Here is a 19,855-nt window from a genome sequence, read left to right as displayed (position 1 = left end):
TTGGGAACAAAGAGATGAGGGAAGAAAAGCACCGGAAGAAGAAGAAAGGACAACATTAGGAAATATATTAATGCTTTTTGACAGAAAAGCAAGTGTGGTCCATTTCACAGCTGTGAGCAAAAGTTGGGACTTTTTTGCTGATTTTATTGTAGCCTGTTCTTTTATTTCATATTCATCTTGTCATATGTCAGTACATTTTCAAGGTGTCAGCAAGAAGACTAATATTTTTTTTAAATAAAAATACAAATTTTCAATAATATTTACAGCGTTACATTGTGACATGTTGTGAATTTATAGATCTGCTATTTTCGCTATTTATTAAGCTTTTATCTATAATGAATGACCAAAATATAGGGACGGCAGTTTGAAAGTGGTTAAATCTGTTGTGTGGGTTTTATAAATATCTAAACAATGAAAAGTATTAACAAGAGTAGACTAGAGTAGTAAAATAGTTTGGGACGGTATATGAAATTTGCGACGGGAGTTGTCTGTCCGTCAGTCCTTGGACGAGGGCAGCGGGCACTCCGGTATCTGGGCGTCGTCCACCGAGCCCTCGGGCACGTGCACGGTCATCGTGCACGCTCGGATCCCTCCCAGGGGCTCCAGGACGTTAAAAACCCTGTCCCACGTGTCCTCCTCGGGGTCGTACCTCTGCACGCAGTCCACCATGCACCGGCTGTTCCACGAGTAACCCCCCACCACGTAGACCATGCCCTCGAACACGGTGATGCCCACGTCGCTCTGGCCCCGCGGCATGGGCGCCACCACCGTCCACTGGTCCGTCTCGGGGCTGTAGTACTCGCAGCCCAGGACGTCGTCGTAGTCGGTGCTGCCCCGGAAGTGGTTGCCGCCCATGACGTAGAGGCGGTCGCCCACCGTGCACATGCAGTGGAGGCCGCGGAGCTCCACCATGTCCGCCAGCTGGCTCCACGCGTCGTCCACGGGGTCGTAGCACCACAGCTCCTTCTGGAAGGTGTCCCTGGTGATGCCACCTGGGGAGAAAGACACATCGTTACATGTTTTGTACAGTGTTAAGGGTCAGTAAGCTCATGTTTGCGATGTATAATAGTGAGGGTTAGATTCGTGAAAATAAAACAGAGGGGCCGACTTTTTCTTAACCACTTAACCCTTTAAGACCGGGAACTCATCTGCATGTCATTTTTTGATTTCTTTGGGGGAAAAAACTTGAAAATGTGTGCAATTTTTTGAATAAATATATTTTAAAGCGAACGTTTGTAACTGGGGATTCTACAAATGTCTTCTAAATCCTAATAGTTAAAAAAAAAAATTATTTGGCCGTGGACCCCCATCTCAAAATATTTTGTTCCAGGGACCCCCAGAAGTTGTAACAGAGTTAAAATGTTTAAAAATATATATATATTCAAAGATTTGCATAAAAAAATAAAAAGAATAAAAAAAATAAAAATAGCAGATCTACAAGAAAAGAAAATAGCAGATCTACAAGCTCATAGCGCGGCACCGAGTGCCGCGCTATGAGCTTGTAGATCTGCTATTTTTGAATAGCCCAAAGAAATCTAAAAATGACACACAGATGCGTCCCCGGTCTTAATGGGTTAAGCATCGCAACACGTGCTATTTGTGCTACGTTTGAAAAAATAAATCCAAAATATCTGTCTCATATAAAACATATCGGACAGTCTATATCTACCAAATGTAGAGAAGCTGTATAAATGAGGTTGGGGAGGGGGATATTAAAAGCAGAGACATGGAATTGTGACTGTGAACAGTCTGCCGTCCTCAGCTTGGAAGGAGTAAAACACAGCTCTGTTGTTCTACACAAACGTGATTGAAAGGTCAGTGTCGCATCGTGACGCGTAGTGAGATTGTAGATTTGCTAATTTCACTATATTTGAAATATGTCATAAGTGGTTATTTAATTTACTGTACTGTATACTGTACTGTACATAATTATTTATTTTTCAGAGTCAAAAGTACAATATTTCTCTTTAAAATGTAATATAGTCAAAGTCATACGTATCCAAAAATACAAATGCTCATGTAAAGGATGACACTGAAAAAAATTACAGTACTCATTAAGTAAATGTACTTAGTTACTGTCCACCACTGACCGTATTGGAACTTTGCTGTGACAGTAAAAATACACAAGCAAACAAACAAACAAACAAACTAACAAACTGTAGAAATGGAAGTGAATAGAGGAAAAAGTGAGTGTATGTCTGTCTGTCTGTGGGAGGCTCTGACTCTGAGACAGTGACCCAGAAACAGTTCTTACTCTCTGAGAGTCTCTGACAAGAAACACAGAGGGTGGGTTTGGTTTTGAAGAGGAAGGAAGTGGTCAGGTGTTGCAAGCTGCAAGCTGAAGACTGCTTTGCTTTGGCTATTGTAACATCCATCTCCATGATCTGCTCTTTTGTTTTATTTGTGCTCTTCTCATTTGATCAGCTACTGTTTATCAAACTGAACCCCACTATCGCAACAAATACAAATGATTCAGGGTTCATTATATACACTACCCAGTTGGTATTTGTTCAGAATCAGTTTATTTGTCTCAACAATTTGACAGGTTCACTCACTAATAACTAAATAACAGATGAAGCATATCATAACGAGGTTGTCACTGTCAACCTACTGTACGTCCAAAACCATTACTTTTCAGGAAATGGAAGAAAGAACCTGTGTTCCAATGGATCCAATGTAGTTATTATTTAGTCACAAGCTCTCGTTTCATTGGTTAAATATTTATCTTTACAGTAACCACTTTCATTTTGACTTTAAAATTATTATTATTATCAGAAATAGCTAAAATAGTCAGGATCGGACGTGTTGTGAGCTTGTAGATCTTCTATTTTCACTACTTTTGGTGATATTCTTTTGTGACGAAGTAGGGCATTAATATACATAAAAAGCTGAAATAATGGAGATACAAGGTTTCTGACAGACAGCAACGATATCGTATGAAAGCTATTCTTTCTACACAGACTCAATTTAAACAGTGGCTAAAGGAATCAAATTAATATTTGATCATGTAATAATGTTGCAAAAATAAAAACAGTGTACTATTCTAGTTAAATGATGGTGCATGTTGTATTTAGCCTTGTTGATTCTGTGAGATGTTCTCTGGCATACCATGCAAGCGAAACGAAACCTATAACCACACGTCAGAGAGCTGCGGTTTTGCATTGTTTGAAAGGTCTCTGTCTCTGACCCACTTTGACCGCAGATCTTTGTGTTTCCTGGGTCTTGGTCTTCGCACGGCAAAGAAACCCTCGTGACGAGCTAGTTTCTCATCCATGGTTGCTAAGAAACAACTCGAGATTAGAATGTGAACAAGCTGAGAGAGACAACGTGCGAGAGCCTGCAGCTGAACAGGAAGTGGGTTTTGAAGTAGGTCAAAAACACAGGCTCTATGTGGTGTAAGTCACTACCGTAACCCATTAAAACCGGGAAAGCATAATGTGTCATTTTAGATTCAAAATTGCAGATATACAATATATTTTTGTATTTGTTTTGACTTTTATGCCTTTATTGATAGGACAGTAGTCTGACAGGAAATGGGGAGAGAGATGGGGAGTGACATACAGCAAAGGCCGTCGGGGATCGGGACTCGAACCTGCGACACGCTGTCAGGCTACTTTGGAGCCCTGTGCCTGGACCGCTATGCCAACGGTCTAGGCCATTTTTGAAAAATCTTGAAAATGTTTTCAAGATATTTTTTTTAGATAATTTAGATTTTTTTGTTTTTGGTCCTCCTTGGCACGGAAAAGTTAAAAAGCATTATTTTACACTTGGGCTATTAAAAAATAGCAGATATACAAGCTCATATCTATGAGCCTGTGGATCTGCTATTTTAGAAAAATCGAGAAAATGTGTGAAAATTAATATATTTATATTATTTTAAAGCGAACATTTTTAACTCAAATCTTTGCTTCTGGGGGTCCCTGGAACAACATATTTTGAGATGGGGGTCCGCGGCCAAATACATATCATTTTGGGGCTCCTTGACATGAAAATGTTTGAGCACCACTGATATATAAACATAGGTTTTCCAGAAAACTGTTAGGATTTAGAAGGTATTTGTAGAATGGGCCTCAGGTCTTAATGGGTTAAGGCCTGAGCGTTATTACGATCAGCCCATGCAGCTCTCTAAACTGACAGCTGGGAATAGCCTACATATCGACAAAACATTTACGGGACTTTCCTTAGACCAGTGGTTCTCACATTTTTTTTTCATGTCAAGGACCCCCAAATTAGTATGTATTTTATTTGGCTGTGGACCCCCATCTGAAAATGGGAAGGACCCGAATACAAGACGTCGTTAAAATGTTTCAAAAATATTTAAAAAAAAAAAGAATTCAGCTATCAGATCTACAAGCTCGCGAGTCACGCCATTTTGTGACACGTTGTGAGCTTGTGGATCAGCTATTTTCAAATATCCTATGTATATAGGTTTAACCCATTGAGACCTGAAGCCGATTCTACATGTCTCCTAAATCTCAACAGTATTCTGAAAAAAACGTATGTTTCTATATCAATGGTGCTCAATCTTTTTCATGTCAAGGACCCCCAAAATTATATGTATTTGGCCGCGGACCCCCATCAAAATATTTTGTTCCAGGGACCACAGAAGCAAAGATTTGAGTTAAAAATGTTCGCTTTAAAAATATTTATATTCAAAGATTTGCACACATTTTCACGATTTTTCAAAAATAGCAGATCTACAAGCTCGTAGCGCGACACCGAGTGCCGCGCTACGAGCTTGTATATCTGCTATTTTTGAATAGCCCAAAGTGTAAAATAATGCTTTTTAGCTCAAATCTAAAAATGACACAGTTCCAGGTCTTAATGGGTTAAAGTGGTTAAACTCATTTTGATGCTATATTAAATCATTTTCCTGGGAACCCAATTTTGAGAACCACTGGTGTGAGTCATTACCTCATTTACAGGACTTTTCCTTAGACCATTTTGTGGAATTCCTTTAAAATAAGGAAGGCGGTTTCAGTGTTATCCCCCCCAAAAAAAAGGGTCTTACAGTACCTGAGACATACATAAGCTCCCCGTGGACTGTCCCCGCGTGGCCGTAATGCGGCTCCACCATGTTCGTCACAAATGTCCACTCATTCCTCCTCAGGTTGTAGCACTCTACCGTGTCTGAAAGCATCGAGAAAGACACAACGTAATGTATTTGATTGTATAGTACCCTGCAAAGAAATGCTGGATGAACAAAACATCCTTAGCTTATTTGTAGAGGCAGTAAGTCAGCCTCACCGATCTCTCCCGAGGCGTTCCTCCCCCCGACTGCGTAGAGCTTCCCCTTCAGAGCGCTGAGGTGGAAGAAGGTCCTCTTCTCGTTGAGGGGAGCGATCTGAAGCCACTTGTCGAAGCGAGGGTCATAGCGGTAGGCGGTGTCCACTGCTGTCTTACCTTTGGTGTCGTAGGTGATCTGGCCTATGAAACACACAAACAAATCTGTTATAGAAACTCTCATTTCTCCTCTCGTCGCTATTAGCTCTTTTCTCAAATCTCCACCATGAGGCACGCCCTTTCCCTCCACCGTTTTCTGTGTGTGCTGCTTGCATGTGATGACGCGATAAAGGATGCCGATTGATAATTCCTTGTGTCACTTATGTGTTGCAGGGGCGCTTGTAGATCTGCTATTTTTTTAAAGATTGTGAAAATGTGTACAAATCTTTTTAACACATTCCATGCCAGACGTTAATCTCATAATGTACTCACCAGTGCCAACGTGTTATTTTTTTTATTTTATTTTTTTCACGTCGCCATAGACCTTGTTAAAATCCTTAAGATTGAGCTGTGCACTGTTTGTATACATCGGCGACATCTCACTGAATCTACCAGTGAAAACCACGTGTCAAACGGAGCTCCATTGTTGTAGTTAGAGCGGTTTACGTTAAACAGTGATATGCGAGGAGAAAAAACTACAAGGAGAAAATTGAGTTTCAGTTTCGTCATTAGAACGAGGGCCGACGGGATCGGCAAAACCGGATCCCAAATAATTCTGTTTCCGGTGGTCAAACCGGAACCGGAAATGGATCAAAAAATTCCGAAAGTGCACTTTTGGTGATATCAACTACGCGATTGGCATGCTGCGGCTTTAAATAGGTTCGCGTAGATCTACGCGATTGGCATTCAATGTGTTAAGCAAACATTTTTAAATCAGGTCCTCCCGGTGGGGGCTCCTCACTGGCAGGTGAGCCAGTAGGGTACAACAGCAGTGGCAAGTAGTGGGAGGAATTAATTGGCATAACAATTAAATTGGGGAGAAAAAATAAATAAAAATTCACTGACCTCCAACAATGTAGAGGAATCCGCCCAGCAGAGCCACACCGTGCTGATATCGTGGCAGATCCATGGTCTTCAGGGCCCTCCAGTGACCCCCGTCCTCATCGTACAGCCTCAGCTCCCGACTGACCACCAGCTGCTGCCTCATCACCCCTCCCAGCGCCAGCAGGTGGGTGGAGTCGGAGCGGATTCGCGTGCGCTCCGTCTGCAGCGCCGGCTGGAGGAACGGCATCATCTGGTAGTTGCTGGCCTCCAGCAGGAGGTTCACGCAGGCCGTGTCCGACCGCATCACGGATTTGCTTCCCTCCTCGTCCTCCTGGGAGATCTGGATGAGCTCCGTGGGGCTCATGAGGGGGAACCGGACGTGGCGCATCAGGGCGTAGACGCTCGAGCGCCGCTTGGGAGCGTCCTGGTCCAGCCAGATTCTGGCGATGCGGTACAGTTCCATCTCGGAGAAGCCCCTCAGAGAGTTGCTGGACAACGCGCTCGCCAAAGAGGTCTCAGACAGCTGCAAGTAGCGCCCGTTCTCCACCAACCCGGCAAGATTCTGGCTCACAAACTCACCTGGACATAGGGTTCAAATGAGGACAACGATGGTTGAAGTCAGACTTAAATAAATGCATGAAACAACATTTGTGTCAAATGTGTTTTGCTTGCCAGGAATGAAATTGCGTCGTCAAATTTTACTCACCTATATTCTCCTTGAGATCGTCCAGTTGCAAATCAGCAGCCATGCGCTCCACCTCCACACAGTTCTCAATCGTGATCTTCACCATAAAACAACGGAAATAGGGAAATTTAGTACATCAAGCCTGAGGAACACAAATTTGGGTGCAAGGCTGCAACTATTGATTATTTTCTTAGCGATTATTCTATTGATTCGAATATTTGTATTTTTTGATCATTTGTTTTATTCTTTATATAAGAACTAATTAAAAAAAATTATAACCACTTAAAGCGGCACTATGTAACTTTTTTTTAATTAATCCATTTTTATTTTGTCCAATATGTAGGGTAGAGTATGTTAATACAATATATCTTATACAATTGGGGTGGTTGACCTTTTGACATGATCCTGTTTCTAGTTTGACACGACTTTTGACCTGAAGGTCAAGATTCAATTTATCCCCTGAGCAAGCAAGGAACCCTGAGGGTCCCTGGACCCCACTTTGAGAACCACTGTCCTATACTTTCTTTAAATTACTCACTGGTATCAGTGCTCGGTATCGACCGATACGCAAGTTATGGGTCGGAATCGGTGTATTGGGAAGGAAAATATGATGTTGGTACATCTGTAGTCTCACCTCACTGCTGAGCAGTTGGTTGCAGAAGGCCAGTACCGGGAGGACCTGCAGGAAGTTGGCTGCTTCCAGGGTGTCCTGGAGGTTGGCCATGTTCAGGTTCACTCTGGATGTGTAGATGAAGTCTATGATGTTCTTCAGGCCTGTCTTAGTGACCCCATGCAGCTTGATCTCTCTCATCTCCTGCTCCCTCATGCCACCTATATAGTTGGAAGAAAACGAGACAAAGGCATAACTAGTACGGTGCGCTCGGTGGAGCGCAAATCTCCACCATGAGGCGCCCCCTTTCCCTCCACCGTTTTCTGTGTGTGCTGCTTGCATGTGTTCAAGGATGCTGATTGATAATTCCTTGTGTCACTTATGTGTTGCAGGGGCGGACTGAGAACACAAACTTGCAGTTTTGAACTCTACGGCTGGAAGCGGTCCGGAGGACAAAACAATCACAAAGAATATGTAAGTGACAGTAACAGACACATTTTATGATCAACTTCATGGTCAAATGATTATTCAAAGTAATAGTGCATAGCAATTAAGTAAATTGAGGATTTGTAATTAAAGTGCACAATGCAAGAAAACCCTATAATGGTGACATAGGCTAATTCACAATGCTTGTGCAGAGATAACAGGGACCACTTTAGTCACATAATTCCATAGGGCACCAATTCTGGTGTAACTGGCAATCAACAAAAAAGTGGACAAATTACACTTATTACTCATAGGCCGTGATGTGAAATGCAATGTGTCAGGTTGTTGCTGGGCCTCACCCCTTGGTGAATATCTAACAAGAGGAAGTAAGAACTTGGCACCAGTCATCACCACGCCCTAAATTGACACATTTCGCAACACCACTGGTCTGTCTTCTTCACACTTCAACCTGTTTCCATCATTTTCTCTGACTTTAGACCGGTTGGGCCGAGTTTAATGTCTGCGGACATTAAGTTGTGAGTAATTTTGGGGGTTTAGGGGTATGTTAATATCTGTTGGTGTTAATTAAATGCAAGGCTTGCACCAGACTGAATGTCTGTCTCTCTCATTCCCTCTGTCTTCCTCTCTCCCTTGCTCTCTCCCTCGCTTTCTCTCTCTGTACATGTGTGCACGTCAGCAGGCACGAAAGAGAGGCAACGCAAGCCCTTGCGCACTATATGCTTGTGTCTACACATCCATAGCAATGTCACCAATAAGAACAAAACTACTTTACAAGATCAATGTTGGCGTAACTAAGAGATTCGCTGAAAGATTAGAGTTGTCCACCAGCAGCCGACAGGAGCGAACTGTAGTGTGTAGTGCAGATCCCATACCGGACGGATAGCTTGCAGCTGACTGGCTAGTTCCACTCATAGCCTCGTGGACACATGCCCCGTCATCTGGAGGGACGGTGGGTCTGAGATTATGAATTCACAAAAATAACATAGTGGTCGTTGGCCGATTTTAAGAATATTCAGGAATTGAGCATGGACACGAAATATGGCTGTAATTCATCAAGTAGTTTGGGAGGGTTAGCCGTGAGCGCGCACACACACACACACACACACACACACACACACACACACACACACACACACACACACACACACACACACACACACACACACACACACACACACACACACACACACACACACACACACACACACACACACACACACACACGTAGTGAAAACATACACCTGCCTGTGGCCTGGAGATAAAGATCACAGCAGTGATTTGTTCGTTTCAAGATCTCTATCTTGTGCTGGCATATGAAGTATCGCACAGCGATAATGTGCACAGTCAATAACAACAAGTGCAGCATCAGTACTATAGGAGACATATAGTGACTTTATCTCGGGGTAACACGCTCCACGCAGATGCCGTTGAGGGAAATGGGTCAAACCCACTGGCCAACCACTGTAGCAACACCTCAGCAGAGTTGTGATTCCACACCTCACATTTCAGCAACACATGCATGTTCTAGAACACTGTTTCTCAACCAGTGGTCCACGGACCACTAGTGGTTCATGGCATAATTACAGGTGGTCCATGGGAACCACAAAAAATATGTAATAATAATAATAATAATAATAATAATAGCAATTATATCATTGTTAACGTATACATAAATAATATTTAATAAAGAAATGTAAGTACTAGTGTAGGGGGGAAATATAATATTGACTGTAAAGGGCCAGTGTCATGCACGGGCATGATCTTTAATGTAAAATATTAATACATATATAACAGATATAGCTGTGGCATCACTATGACTGTGACGCTGCGTCGCGTGCAGATTAAACCACAACGTTAATCACAAAGATAGATGTTCATGTTATACGGTTCCATCCCGTAAAACGTTACCACGTGAATCGAAAAGCTCTATATGCGCAGACTGTACAAGATCTCCGCAAAATCGTTTTGCTTTTTTTTTCAGCCGGACTGCTGAGCCAATCAATATTATGAAGGATTATTCTGAACTACAAGTGCCTATTTTTGTGCAGTACCCTTTGAGTTATTTTTGTTCTGAAGAAAACGTGTTCTAATAGACTGGCGATACATTAGTCTATGTTGAGAAATCATTACGCACGCAGCCACGGACACAAAATGTGCTATTTGTAATGTGGCTAATTAATCTACTTGGGGAAAGAGGAAGCTGTTAGGCTATATTAGGCCTACTTCTTTATGATCAAATAGTTTTCAATCCAAAAGATAATGCTGTAACTTTTGTTAGGCTACATTTATGCACCTGCTTGTCATTCGTGCATAAAAAAATGGCGTCAAACTGTAATCATTCCTGACGTTGTGGCCAGCAGTTTAAAATCCTTGAGGATTGTTTGAAACATGAGAGCCCACAAAGGGTTGACATTGAGAACCACTGTTTTAGAACAAAAGTAATGTTGCTGGAATAAAGCCAAGCAGAGTTCAAATAAACAGCTTGTTTATGTGGGAAATGGGGGGAAAAAAACCCACAGTATTCCAGTGGATGATTACATAACGAAGTGCAAGCTGCTGCTACCCCCCAAAACAGGAAGTCTATTGCAGCCCGTAGTCAGATGGTGAAGTCTCAACAGTCTTGCTGCTTCTTGTCTTTTACTGTATATTTATGTTGATGTTAAGTGAATGTAAAAATAGCAGTGTCTTGTGACACTATATGATGACTGTACAGTGAAATGAGTTTAAACTACAGTATGGCTATGGCCATGTTTCTTTCATTATGTAACTGCTGACCTCAACCTAATGACCAAATCTAGCTTTAAAATATTGTAGGCATGGAACATTTAATCAAACTAAATTATGAAATAAAATACAATAATCGATTTTGCTGTTTTTGCGTGACACGGTTGTTCAACAAAGTACTGTATAAATTAGGGCTCATGGTTAATCAGACTTTATGATATATTTGATAAGAAAAGCAATTCGATTTTCTTATTTCTATTTGTTGATATACCCTTTTATTAATATATATAAAAGAACACTTTTAGATTAATCGGTTAATCAAAAACGTTATGGATAGAATAATCGCTAAAATAATACATAGTTTTATGTATGTGCTTAAATGTGCTCATCTTGACTGACAATTCTTTGTTAAAATTTAAACCATTAAACCGGGAAAGCACATTGGTTGGCTACTCAAAAGCCAACCAATAGCAGATATACAAGCTCATAGCGCATGTTGTGAACATTAATGCAAATCTTTGAATATATGTTTTTTAAAGCGAACATTTTTTACTCAAATCTTTGCTTCTGGTTGTCCCTGGAACAGCATATTTTGAGATGGGGGTCCGTGGGCCAAATACATAAACTTTTGGGGGTCCTTGAAATGAAAAAGTATGAGCACCACTGATATTACAGCAACATACGTTTTTCAGAAAAGTGTTATAGGATTTAGAAGACATTAAGTAGAATGGGCCTCAGGTCTTACTGCGTTAAGGATACTGTGACTCACCAGTGAACATGGCCTTGAAGTAGTCGCTGGCTGAGGCCATGATGACTCTGTGTACTGGAAACTTCTCAGTGCTGTCCCCAGGCACCAAGATGACGTCACACAGAGTCTCATCTACTCGAAATGTAGCAAAGCCCTTTTTGGAAGAGGAGCAATATTGTGACAATTAGTTTGTCGTCAGTAGCTGCACACAAATCTTGTTTAAATTAAATTGACATCCATCCATTTTTAGTTGGGAGGTAACAGGGGTGTTAAAGCAGTGGTTCTCAACCTTTTCAGGCCACGACCCCCCTAAATAATCATATTTGAACTGGGGACCCCCCATCCTGATAAGCACTTGGAATGAGTTGAGGCATTACATTTAGTTTGCCCTTGTTCCACATAGATAAATATTGTGAAAGAAATCATGTGGGGACCCCCTGGGGATCCCGACCCACATGTTGAGAACCACTGCCTTAAAGTACCATAGCAGCGTTACAGTATGTCATTGTCCATTGTCAACATTGGCCAGTTAGTTCAGTAAACCTCCACCATTTCCTTTAGATAGCGCGTTGTTTAAACGGATTCTAGGTTTACCCTAGTTTCTCTGAGGCCCTACATTGTTCTCTCTGCACACTACGGTATGTGACTATTTACCCTGTTGTTTGTTGACTATAGGGTTCATGCTTATTCTGCGTATTCTGATCTCGCACATCTAAGTCGCTCTTGATAAGAGCATCTGCTAAATCACAAACGGGGTCGGGACCCCCAGGGGGGTCCCCAAATTATTTTTGGGGGGTACAACATTGTTTTCTCACTCAACAGTAAACAAAACAACATACAGTAGAAGTGTTTGCAGGGTATCTGCACATTTCTGACTTAAGACCTTTTTAATACCAAATTGTATTACGAAATATATGCAAAATATACATTTATATATAAATATATATGCATAGCAAGTGTTACCAATACGGTTGTATACAGTTTATAAGAAAGAGGCAAACATTGTGAAAATATTGTCACAACATTTATCTGTGGAACCGAGTCAAACTAAATATAATGCCTACAATTCCAAGTGCTTGTCAGGGTTGGGGGTCCCCAGTTGAAATATAATTATTTTTGGGGGTTTGCGGCCTAAAAAGTTTGGGAACCCTTGTGCTAAATGCCTAAATTGTAATTGGAAGTTGAGGAATTTACTGAGTAAATGTATATACATCCTGTGCTGCTTTACCTGCAGGACATCTGTGCCGTGTTCACTGCTACAGAACATCCTGGCCAGCGGTCTCGGGGGTAGATGTGGCTTCATGTAGGCTGCTGGAGGTTTTGGGGGCACCGCCACGGGGGCGTGGGCGGCCGAGGGCTGTGGAGGCTGGGCTCCAGCAGGAGCAGAGCTTGGAGGAAGTTGTCTGTCTTCTGCAGGATTCCAATATTAAAGCAAAATGACACTTTGTAAGAGGTTTGGGTTGTATAGTTGTATAATTGTTACGCACATCCATGTAAGCAGTGGTGTGTTCTACCGTGTCCCGCTGTATACGCCGTGTACAGTGTAGATTTTTTTGGGGAAAAGCGTATACAGTCTACTAACCATTTCATCCATTGAAAACGTGCTAGCGTATACCCACGACCATGCGCATCTCGTGCAGGGAATGATTATAGTATACCTCCGGAAAAAAACCTAGACCACAACACTGCATGTAAGTCGCTGGTGCAGGACAAAAAATGTATGTATCTAAGAATAAAATAAGTCTGCACAGGCAGCTGCTGCTCCGAGTGAGCACAAACAGGCAGCTGCTGCTCCTTTTGACCAGCGAATGACTATTTTGACCATTCTCTAGTCGAAACGTACGTACTTACATTTCATTTCATTTTATTACCCATATAGCTATAGGTACCGTGTTGAATGGAAACATTTAATGAAATCAAATGCAGTGTCTGGTTTGATGTGATGTTATACATTGTCAGAATCCACTTTGTGTTTGTACGTGTGCTAGAAGAGTGGCTTTGAGAGCTGTTTCAACATGCAATGTAAGTCATCTGGGAGAATATTTTCACTTATCATAATATGTTTTTTAATCAATAGAGCAACTATTGAAGAAATCTCACCAGGTTATGAAGTTACATCATGGCAAGGTAACTACACAACCCAAACGTCATTTTGTTTTAATGTGTGTCAGATATCAATGATTCTGCTCTACTGCTGCAAGTACATGGAAGGATTATGCCCAAATGTCACTTCATTTTATATATAAAAAAAACATTTAATAATTCTGCTTGTACATACAGTCCTATAGACTGAGAGCTCAGTTAGAGACAGACCTTGGGGAGCCGGTCTGTCGGCTGGTTGATTTGGGGGTCTTTGGGGGTCAGGCTGGGGAGGAGGTCTAGCGGCCTCCCGGTTCTGATGCCTGCTCCCCAGGCGGGACAGTCTCCGGTGGAGCCTGCCTGGACCGCTGTCATCCCCACTGCCCCTAGAGAGGACAAACAATCATGGAAATGGAAAATATCACGGTTTCTGATTGTACCATTTGGCATTCCAGATAAAGAGAATAGTTGATCAAAGGAAATGCAATATTGTATCCCCCCAAAAAAGACATTGGCAGCTGTTACATAATCAGAAAACATGTGCATACATCAGTTAACCACAGGAAATCTCAATTACATCTTGCAGACTTCTCGTTTCACTTCTCGAAAGCCCATTCATACTCTTTTTTTAATGACTTAAAGGACGACTTCACCGCTTTTCAACCTATCTTCATATAATTGGTCCTCACTAATACTCATGATAAAATGGTACAATTTTTTTCTACTTGGTCTGTGTCTCATAGGAGGGCTGTGGACAGTCCAGAAACCTGTCTACCAGTGACATCATTAGGCATGATTTTTTTTTCCAACAAGATTTCACATTTTTTATTTAGATTTTTATTAACACGAGAACAATGGCTTCTTTTATTGCATTGCAACTTTCCAGGAATAGAAAGCCTGCAGTTTCTATTAGCTTGGATTCCCCATTGATGATGTCACTGGTAGACGGGACTCTGAACTGTCCACAGCCCTCCTCTGAGACACAGACCAAGTAGAAAAAAATTGTACCATTTTATCATGAGTATTAGTGAGGACCAATTATATGAAGATAGGTTGAAAAGCGGTGAAGTCGTCCTTTAAGCCGTACAATATGTACATTGTTTTATGACAAACCGCAAAAATAACTGATATACAAACCCACAACGCATCGGGATGCAATGTGTTGTGAGCTTGTAGATTCGCTATTTTTTCCATTTCTGAAGAATTTGAAAAGTTTTCACCTGCAGTATAATGACAAGCCCAAAACACGGACACCAGGTTTAAACAAGTTAAAAGGGACAAATAAGCTAACATAACTTTGCTTATAATTGCCGTAAGCCTGATTTATATACTTACTGTAGTTGTGCATTGTCTCACACCAAAAATAGCCAACCTACAAGCTCACAATGCATTGCAACGCAAAGCGTGAGCTATTTTTTGGTGCGATGCACCAGCGTGCAGGTAGTTCTAAATGAGGTATAATCCAAAACATAACATAAGCTGTATTAATAACCACTTTACCCCATGCGATTGGCCTCTTGTGGCTGCTGTCCACTGGCTTCACGTCGGAAAGAATTCCTGAGTGGAGACATGCTTTTTATGTATTTTATTTTTTATCACATATATGTTTTACTAATTTACTTGAGACTCAGAGTTTTGTATGAGTTGTAGTCTGTCTATGGCTTGTTTTGGTAGTCCTGTGATTAGAGCATTAGAGTAATCTAGGCGGCTTGTGATGATATTTATGTCTGCATCTGGTTGTGACAGGAAGGGTCGTACATTTGCTATATTGCTGAGATGAAAAAAAACAATTTTGGTTACTTTATTTATGTGAGATGTAAAATTGAGATCCAGTATGACTCAGTTAGATGTCCCAGGGAGTTCAACAGTTCATCCCTTTTAGGTTTTGGACCTGTACCAGTAGCACCTGTTTTATTTTCGTTTAGTTTTAGAAGGTTTGCGTTCATCCAGTCAGTTATGTCAGTGAGTCAGGAGGTGAGGGGGGTTACTGCATCTGTGTTGTGTGGTTCTACGGATATGTATAATTGTGTGTCGTCTGCTTATGAGTGAAAATTAACATTGTGTGCTGATGATGTCTCCTAGAGGGAGCATGTAGAGAGAGAAGAGTAGGGGAGCAAGGTTGCTTCCTTGAGCGACACCAAAGGGGATAGTGTGTTTGCCAGATACACATTCCCCCAGGCGAACACAGAATGTTCTACCTGTGATGTAGATGCTAGCCAATTCAAGACTTTCCCACATAGACTAACTGTGTGTTTGAGCCGATGGCGTAAAATGTTGTGGTCTATTGTGTCGAATGCCGCCCTTAAGTCCAACACTAGCAGCACAGACACCTTACCAGCATCCATATTCATTCTGAGGTAATTTATTATTTTGTCAGGGCTGTCTCCGTGCTGTGATTGGCCCTGAAACCTAATTGAAGAGGGTCTAAGATGTTGTTTTCTTTGATGTATTGATGTAATTGGAGATTGTGTTCAAGAATTTTGCTCATAAATGGAAGCTTTTATATGGGTCTGTAATTATCAATCTATGTTATTGCTATCTAGGTTGGTTTTTTTTTTCAGTAAGGGTTTTATGAAGGCTGTTTTGAATGCCTCTGCACAGACTGCTGTTATTAGGGATCTATTAAGGATCTGCAGGACAGGAATATATACTGTTAAAAACAGTCTTAAAAAGAGTGGGAGGAATTGGATCAAGAATGTATGACGAGGGCATGATTTTACTGTCAATCTTGCTGAGCTCCTCTTTTGAGATGCTGTCAAAATTGTTCATGGTGTTCTGCCTGTCTGACTGTGGGCTGAGATGGCCCTTTGTTGATGTAGCGATGTTGTTCCTGATGGATATTATTTTATTGCAAAAAAAAGAGTGAAAAATCCTCAAATTTCTGTGGGGAGGCTGGGGGTTCTGAGGTAGGACGAGGGTTAAGTAATATAGTCTATAGTGCTGTCTATCTTCGAGCATCTCTTAGGCTGTTGTTGATCATGGTTTCTTTAAGAATATTGCGATGAATTTCCAGTCTGTTTTTTCTCCATTTTCTTTCAGCTGCTCTACATGCTCTCTTTAGGTCATGCATATGATTATTTTTCATTGGTGTTTTTTTTCTTCTTCTTTCTTTCTTTTTCTTTTTAATTGGGATTTTTAATTTTTAATGTTGAGAGCAGAGTCCTGCAACGGGCCGGGTACCCGCGGATACCCGACGGGTACCCGCGTTTGACGGGTGAAAACGGGTGAAAATTTTACTTTGATAAGATCACGGGTACGGGGACGGGCGGTACTGAACTAATCGCGGGCGGGTATCATTTTATTGTGAAAATCAGAGAGCACTGTTTCCGCCCAAACAACGTAACTTGTGTAACTTAACAGCACAACTGCATGGAGCATGCTGGTCAGTTATCTTAACTCACAAAAACACATTGAACATCCTGTTAAACCTTCAAATTAAAAGTATATGATGACGTAAACAACGACACATGTGTGCTGCGTAGATGCGCGTTCGCGCGTGGCTTAAGCTCGCTCCTCCGTCTTCACTTGATTTCTGTACAAACCTGACCACTGAATGTAGCGCTGTTGTTGAAGGCTGCTATCTTTTTCAACACACTTTTCAATAGGATTTACATTTTAAACGGGCGGACAACGGGTCGTTTATTTGACGGCCGGGGCGGGTCTGGTTCGTATTTTGAAATTATCACGGGTGACGGGTCGGTCTACGGATCTGAGTATTGACGGGCGGGGCGGGCGCGGGTTCTCAAAATTGGACCCGTGCAGGACTCTGGTTGAGAGTGCAGCTGAGTTTTTCATCGAAATTGTTTATCACGTCCTCCAATGTTCCATCCTCATCAGAGGCGGTGGGACACATTGAGTTAATGATTTCGGCAAATTTGATTTCCGCTGCTGTATTTATTCTTCTCTTTTTAATTATTACTCCTTAGGTGCTCCTCTGCAATCCTAGCTACTGGAAGGACATGATCAAACAGTATACAGTGGCGATCGGATAATGGATTTATTTCTGATACTGAGATATTAGCACATGGAGCTAATGAAAACATAAATTATTATTACTGGTGTGGGAATGCATTTGTCACAGTCCCTTGACATTTTTCAGTGACAAGCAAGAGTGAAGATTTGGAATATTTTAGTGCTGCAATGACATTCTAGACAATTGTGTGCAGACTGCAGAACAGTTTGCAGGAAGCCATTGCGTTGCAACGTGTTTTGAGATTGTACACTTTACTTTATTTGTTAATTTAGACGGGACACCGCATAGCAATGTACAATACGTATCAATGTAATGTAAATACACCGGATTTAGCAAAGATGCTAATTTACATCCGCAGTCCCCACAAAAAACTAAAACAGGCAGAGATTGGAGTACATTACATTACATTACATTACATTACACTTACAGTACTAGTGTCATTCAATGTTTGTCTGTTTTCGTAGAATGTTCACCTATTATGACATACCCAGAACAGGGACACTAGGGTTGTGGTTAATGCTCTTGTGGCTGAATGGAATAAATAGACCATAAAGTCGAGTAAGGCTGCAACAGTTACTCACACTAATCTTTTTAAAAGTATTTGTTGCTAAATAGAAAAAATCTTTATCAAAAACATGCTTCTCCATTATTTGATTAACTGAAAAGGTAATCAATGGATCGCTGAGAAAATCTATAGTTGAGGCTCTAATGTCATTGTATAGCTGTAGCATTATAGATTTATATTCACTAGAACAAAGGGTCCCCACTCCTTTGGGGTATGTTTTCGTACATTTTCACAGAATGTCAGATTTCCCCTCTGCATTTACCCATCCTAATCATTAGGAGTATTTAGGGGTTGAATGGCCATTCAAACTATAAGCACTATAACTATAATGAAAACTATAAGTACACCATTGTCTTTTTTTATAGTTCTGGTGTGGTATCTGCCATACACTTGAGTTAGAAAGATTTTTAAAACTATATCTTCAGTTACAGTTATAAGTATAGTGCTCGTCGTTATAATTATAGTGTCTTGCTCAGGGACTCTTCGACACCTATAGGCCAGGGGGTAAACCGTGGAACCTCTTGATTCCCAGACGGCCTCTCTTATAGAAAGGGCGTCCACTGACTTTTGGTCATGTAGTGTGTTTACACCTTCATTACGCAGAACACAAAAGAACTTTGGTATTATAACTTAAAGGTTCAATACAATGGCAGCGAAAAGCACCATTAACACAATGTCCAGCACTGTAGCTCACCTTGAAGAGAGCCTCCTCATGAGACTGCTCCTGAGACCTCCCTCCAGCCTGAGGACCGTAGTAGCCCAGAGCTCTCAGAAGAATATGTAGCTACGGTAGATGTCTCCTGCGGCCCAGACCTCTCAGAAGAGTATGAAGCTACTCTAGATACCGCCTGCAGACTAGACCAATTAGAAGAAAATGAAGCTACACTAGATGCCACTTGTAGTCCAAACCTCTCAGAAGAATATGAAGCTACTCTATCTAGATACCACCTGGACTAGACCAATTAGAAGAATAAATATGAAGCTTCAAGCTACTCTAGATACCACCTGCAGACTAGACCAATTAGAAGAATATATGAAGCTACAGTAGATGTATCCTGCAGTGCAACAGCAACTGGTTTGGGAGCAACTATTACCACGTCAGGGTGTTTCACTCTGTCTTAACCAACACCTCACTCTCACTTCCTGCGTTACACTTCTCCTTCCTTGCTCTCTCGCCTTTATCTTCATGCATCTCGGAGCTCTCCCCTCACATGCCCTCAACTGTGTGATGAGTTAAGAATATGACACCATTGTTGTTTATGCTGTTTGTATTGCATTGTATTTTCTTTATTGTTTTGACTACCTCGAACACACGTCAAGACAAACTCCAATTATTGACTCTTGAACATTGGCAATGTAAATTCTAATTGGGTTTTTTATGTCTGTTTTTTGCATGTATTATGCTCTGTTTCAGGTCAGTATAGTATAGTATGTACAGGAAATCTAGGGCAGATAGAGGAGAGACCTGCAAGACAAGATGGGGATCTGATTCAAACCCGGGGTCGTCGCGCTCACAAGCGGTGCATATAAGGTCTGTGCAGTGTGCACTGGCTGAGGCACCAGGCACCCTCACAAAAGCATTGTTAATAAAAGAAAGCTGAAGTGAAGACTGCAGGCTGGTTTGGCCTTTCGCTGTGGGGGTTTCACTATAAAAGGAAGTGGCAGTTGAATTAGTCAAATTGGCTGTGTGCACACACACTTGTCATCTCATTTTGGCAGTGATGACTTGCATCGGGCTCATTTTGGCTGCCGAATGA

The 19,855-nt window shown here is 41.5% G+C and overlaps 1 protein-coding gene across 3 annotated transcripts; it reads right to left on the bottom strand.

The window, feature by feature from the left end:
• Nucleotides 1-123: 123 nt before the first annotated feature.
• Nucleotides 124-19,252, bottom strand: LOC308105985 (kelch-like protein 9). Of its 3 annotated transcripts, XM_080456973.1 has the most exons (12): nt 18,793-19,252; nt 15,061-15,117; nt 13,795-13,946; nt 12,710-12,891; nt 11,493-11,635; nt 8,882-8,964; nt 7,587-7,783; nt 6,974-7,049; nt 6,289-6,846; nt 5,248-5,427; nt 5,017-5,130; nt 124-992 (listed from the first exon to the last, which is right to left on the bottom strand). In XM_080456973.1, the coding sequence occupies exons 1-12, from the start codon at nt 18,810-18,812 to the stop codon at nt 496-498; spliced, it is 2,259 nt and encodes a 752-aa protein (XP_080313099.1). In that variant the 5' UTR covers nt 18,813-19,252; the 3' UTR covers nt 124-495. The 3 variants fall into 3 exon arrangements, with proteins under 3 accessions (XP_080313099.1, XP_080313100.1, XP_080313101.1); XM_080456974.1 differs by lacking the exon at nt 15,061-15,117 and having other exon boundaries at nt 18,793-19,249; XM_080456975.1 differs by lacking the exon at nt 8,882-8,964 and having other exon boundaries at nt 11,503-11,635; nt 18,793-19,247.
• Nucleotides 19,253-19,855: the final 603 nt, after the last annotated feature.

The sequence above is a fragment of the Gymnoscopelus braueri genome (assembly GCF_963280865.1).
Source record: "Gymnoscopelus braueri genome assembly, chromosome: 18".
Classification (NCBI taxonomy): Eukaryota; Metazoa; Chordata; class Actinopteri; order Myctophiformes; family Myctophidae; genus Gymnoscopelus; species Gymnoscopelus braueri.
Note: the sequence above shows the minus strand (reverse complement) of the source record. Positions and strands in the feature narration are given on the sequence as shown.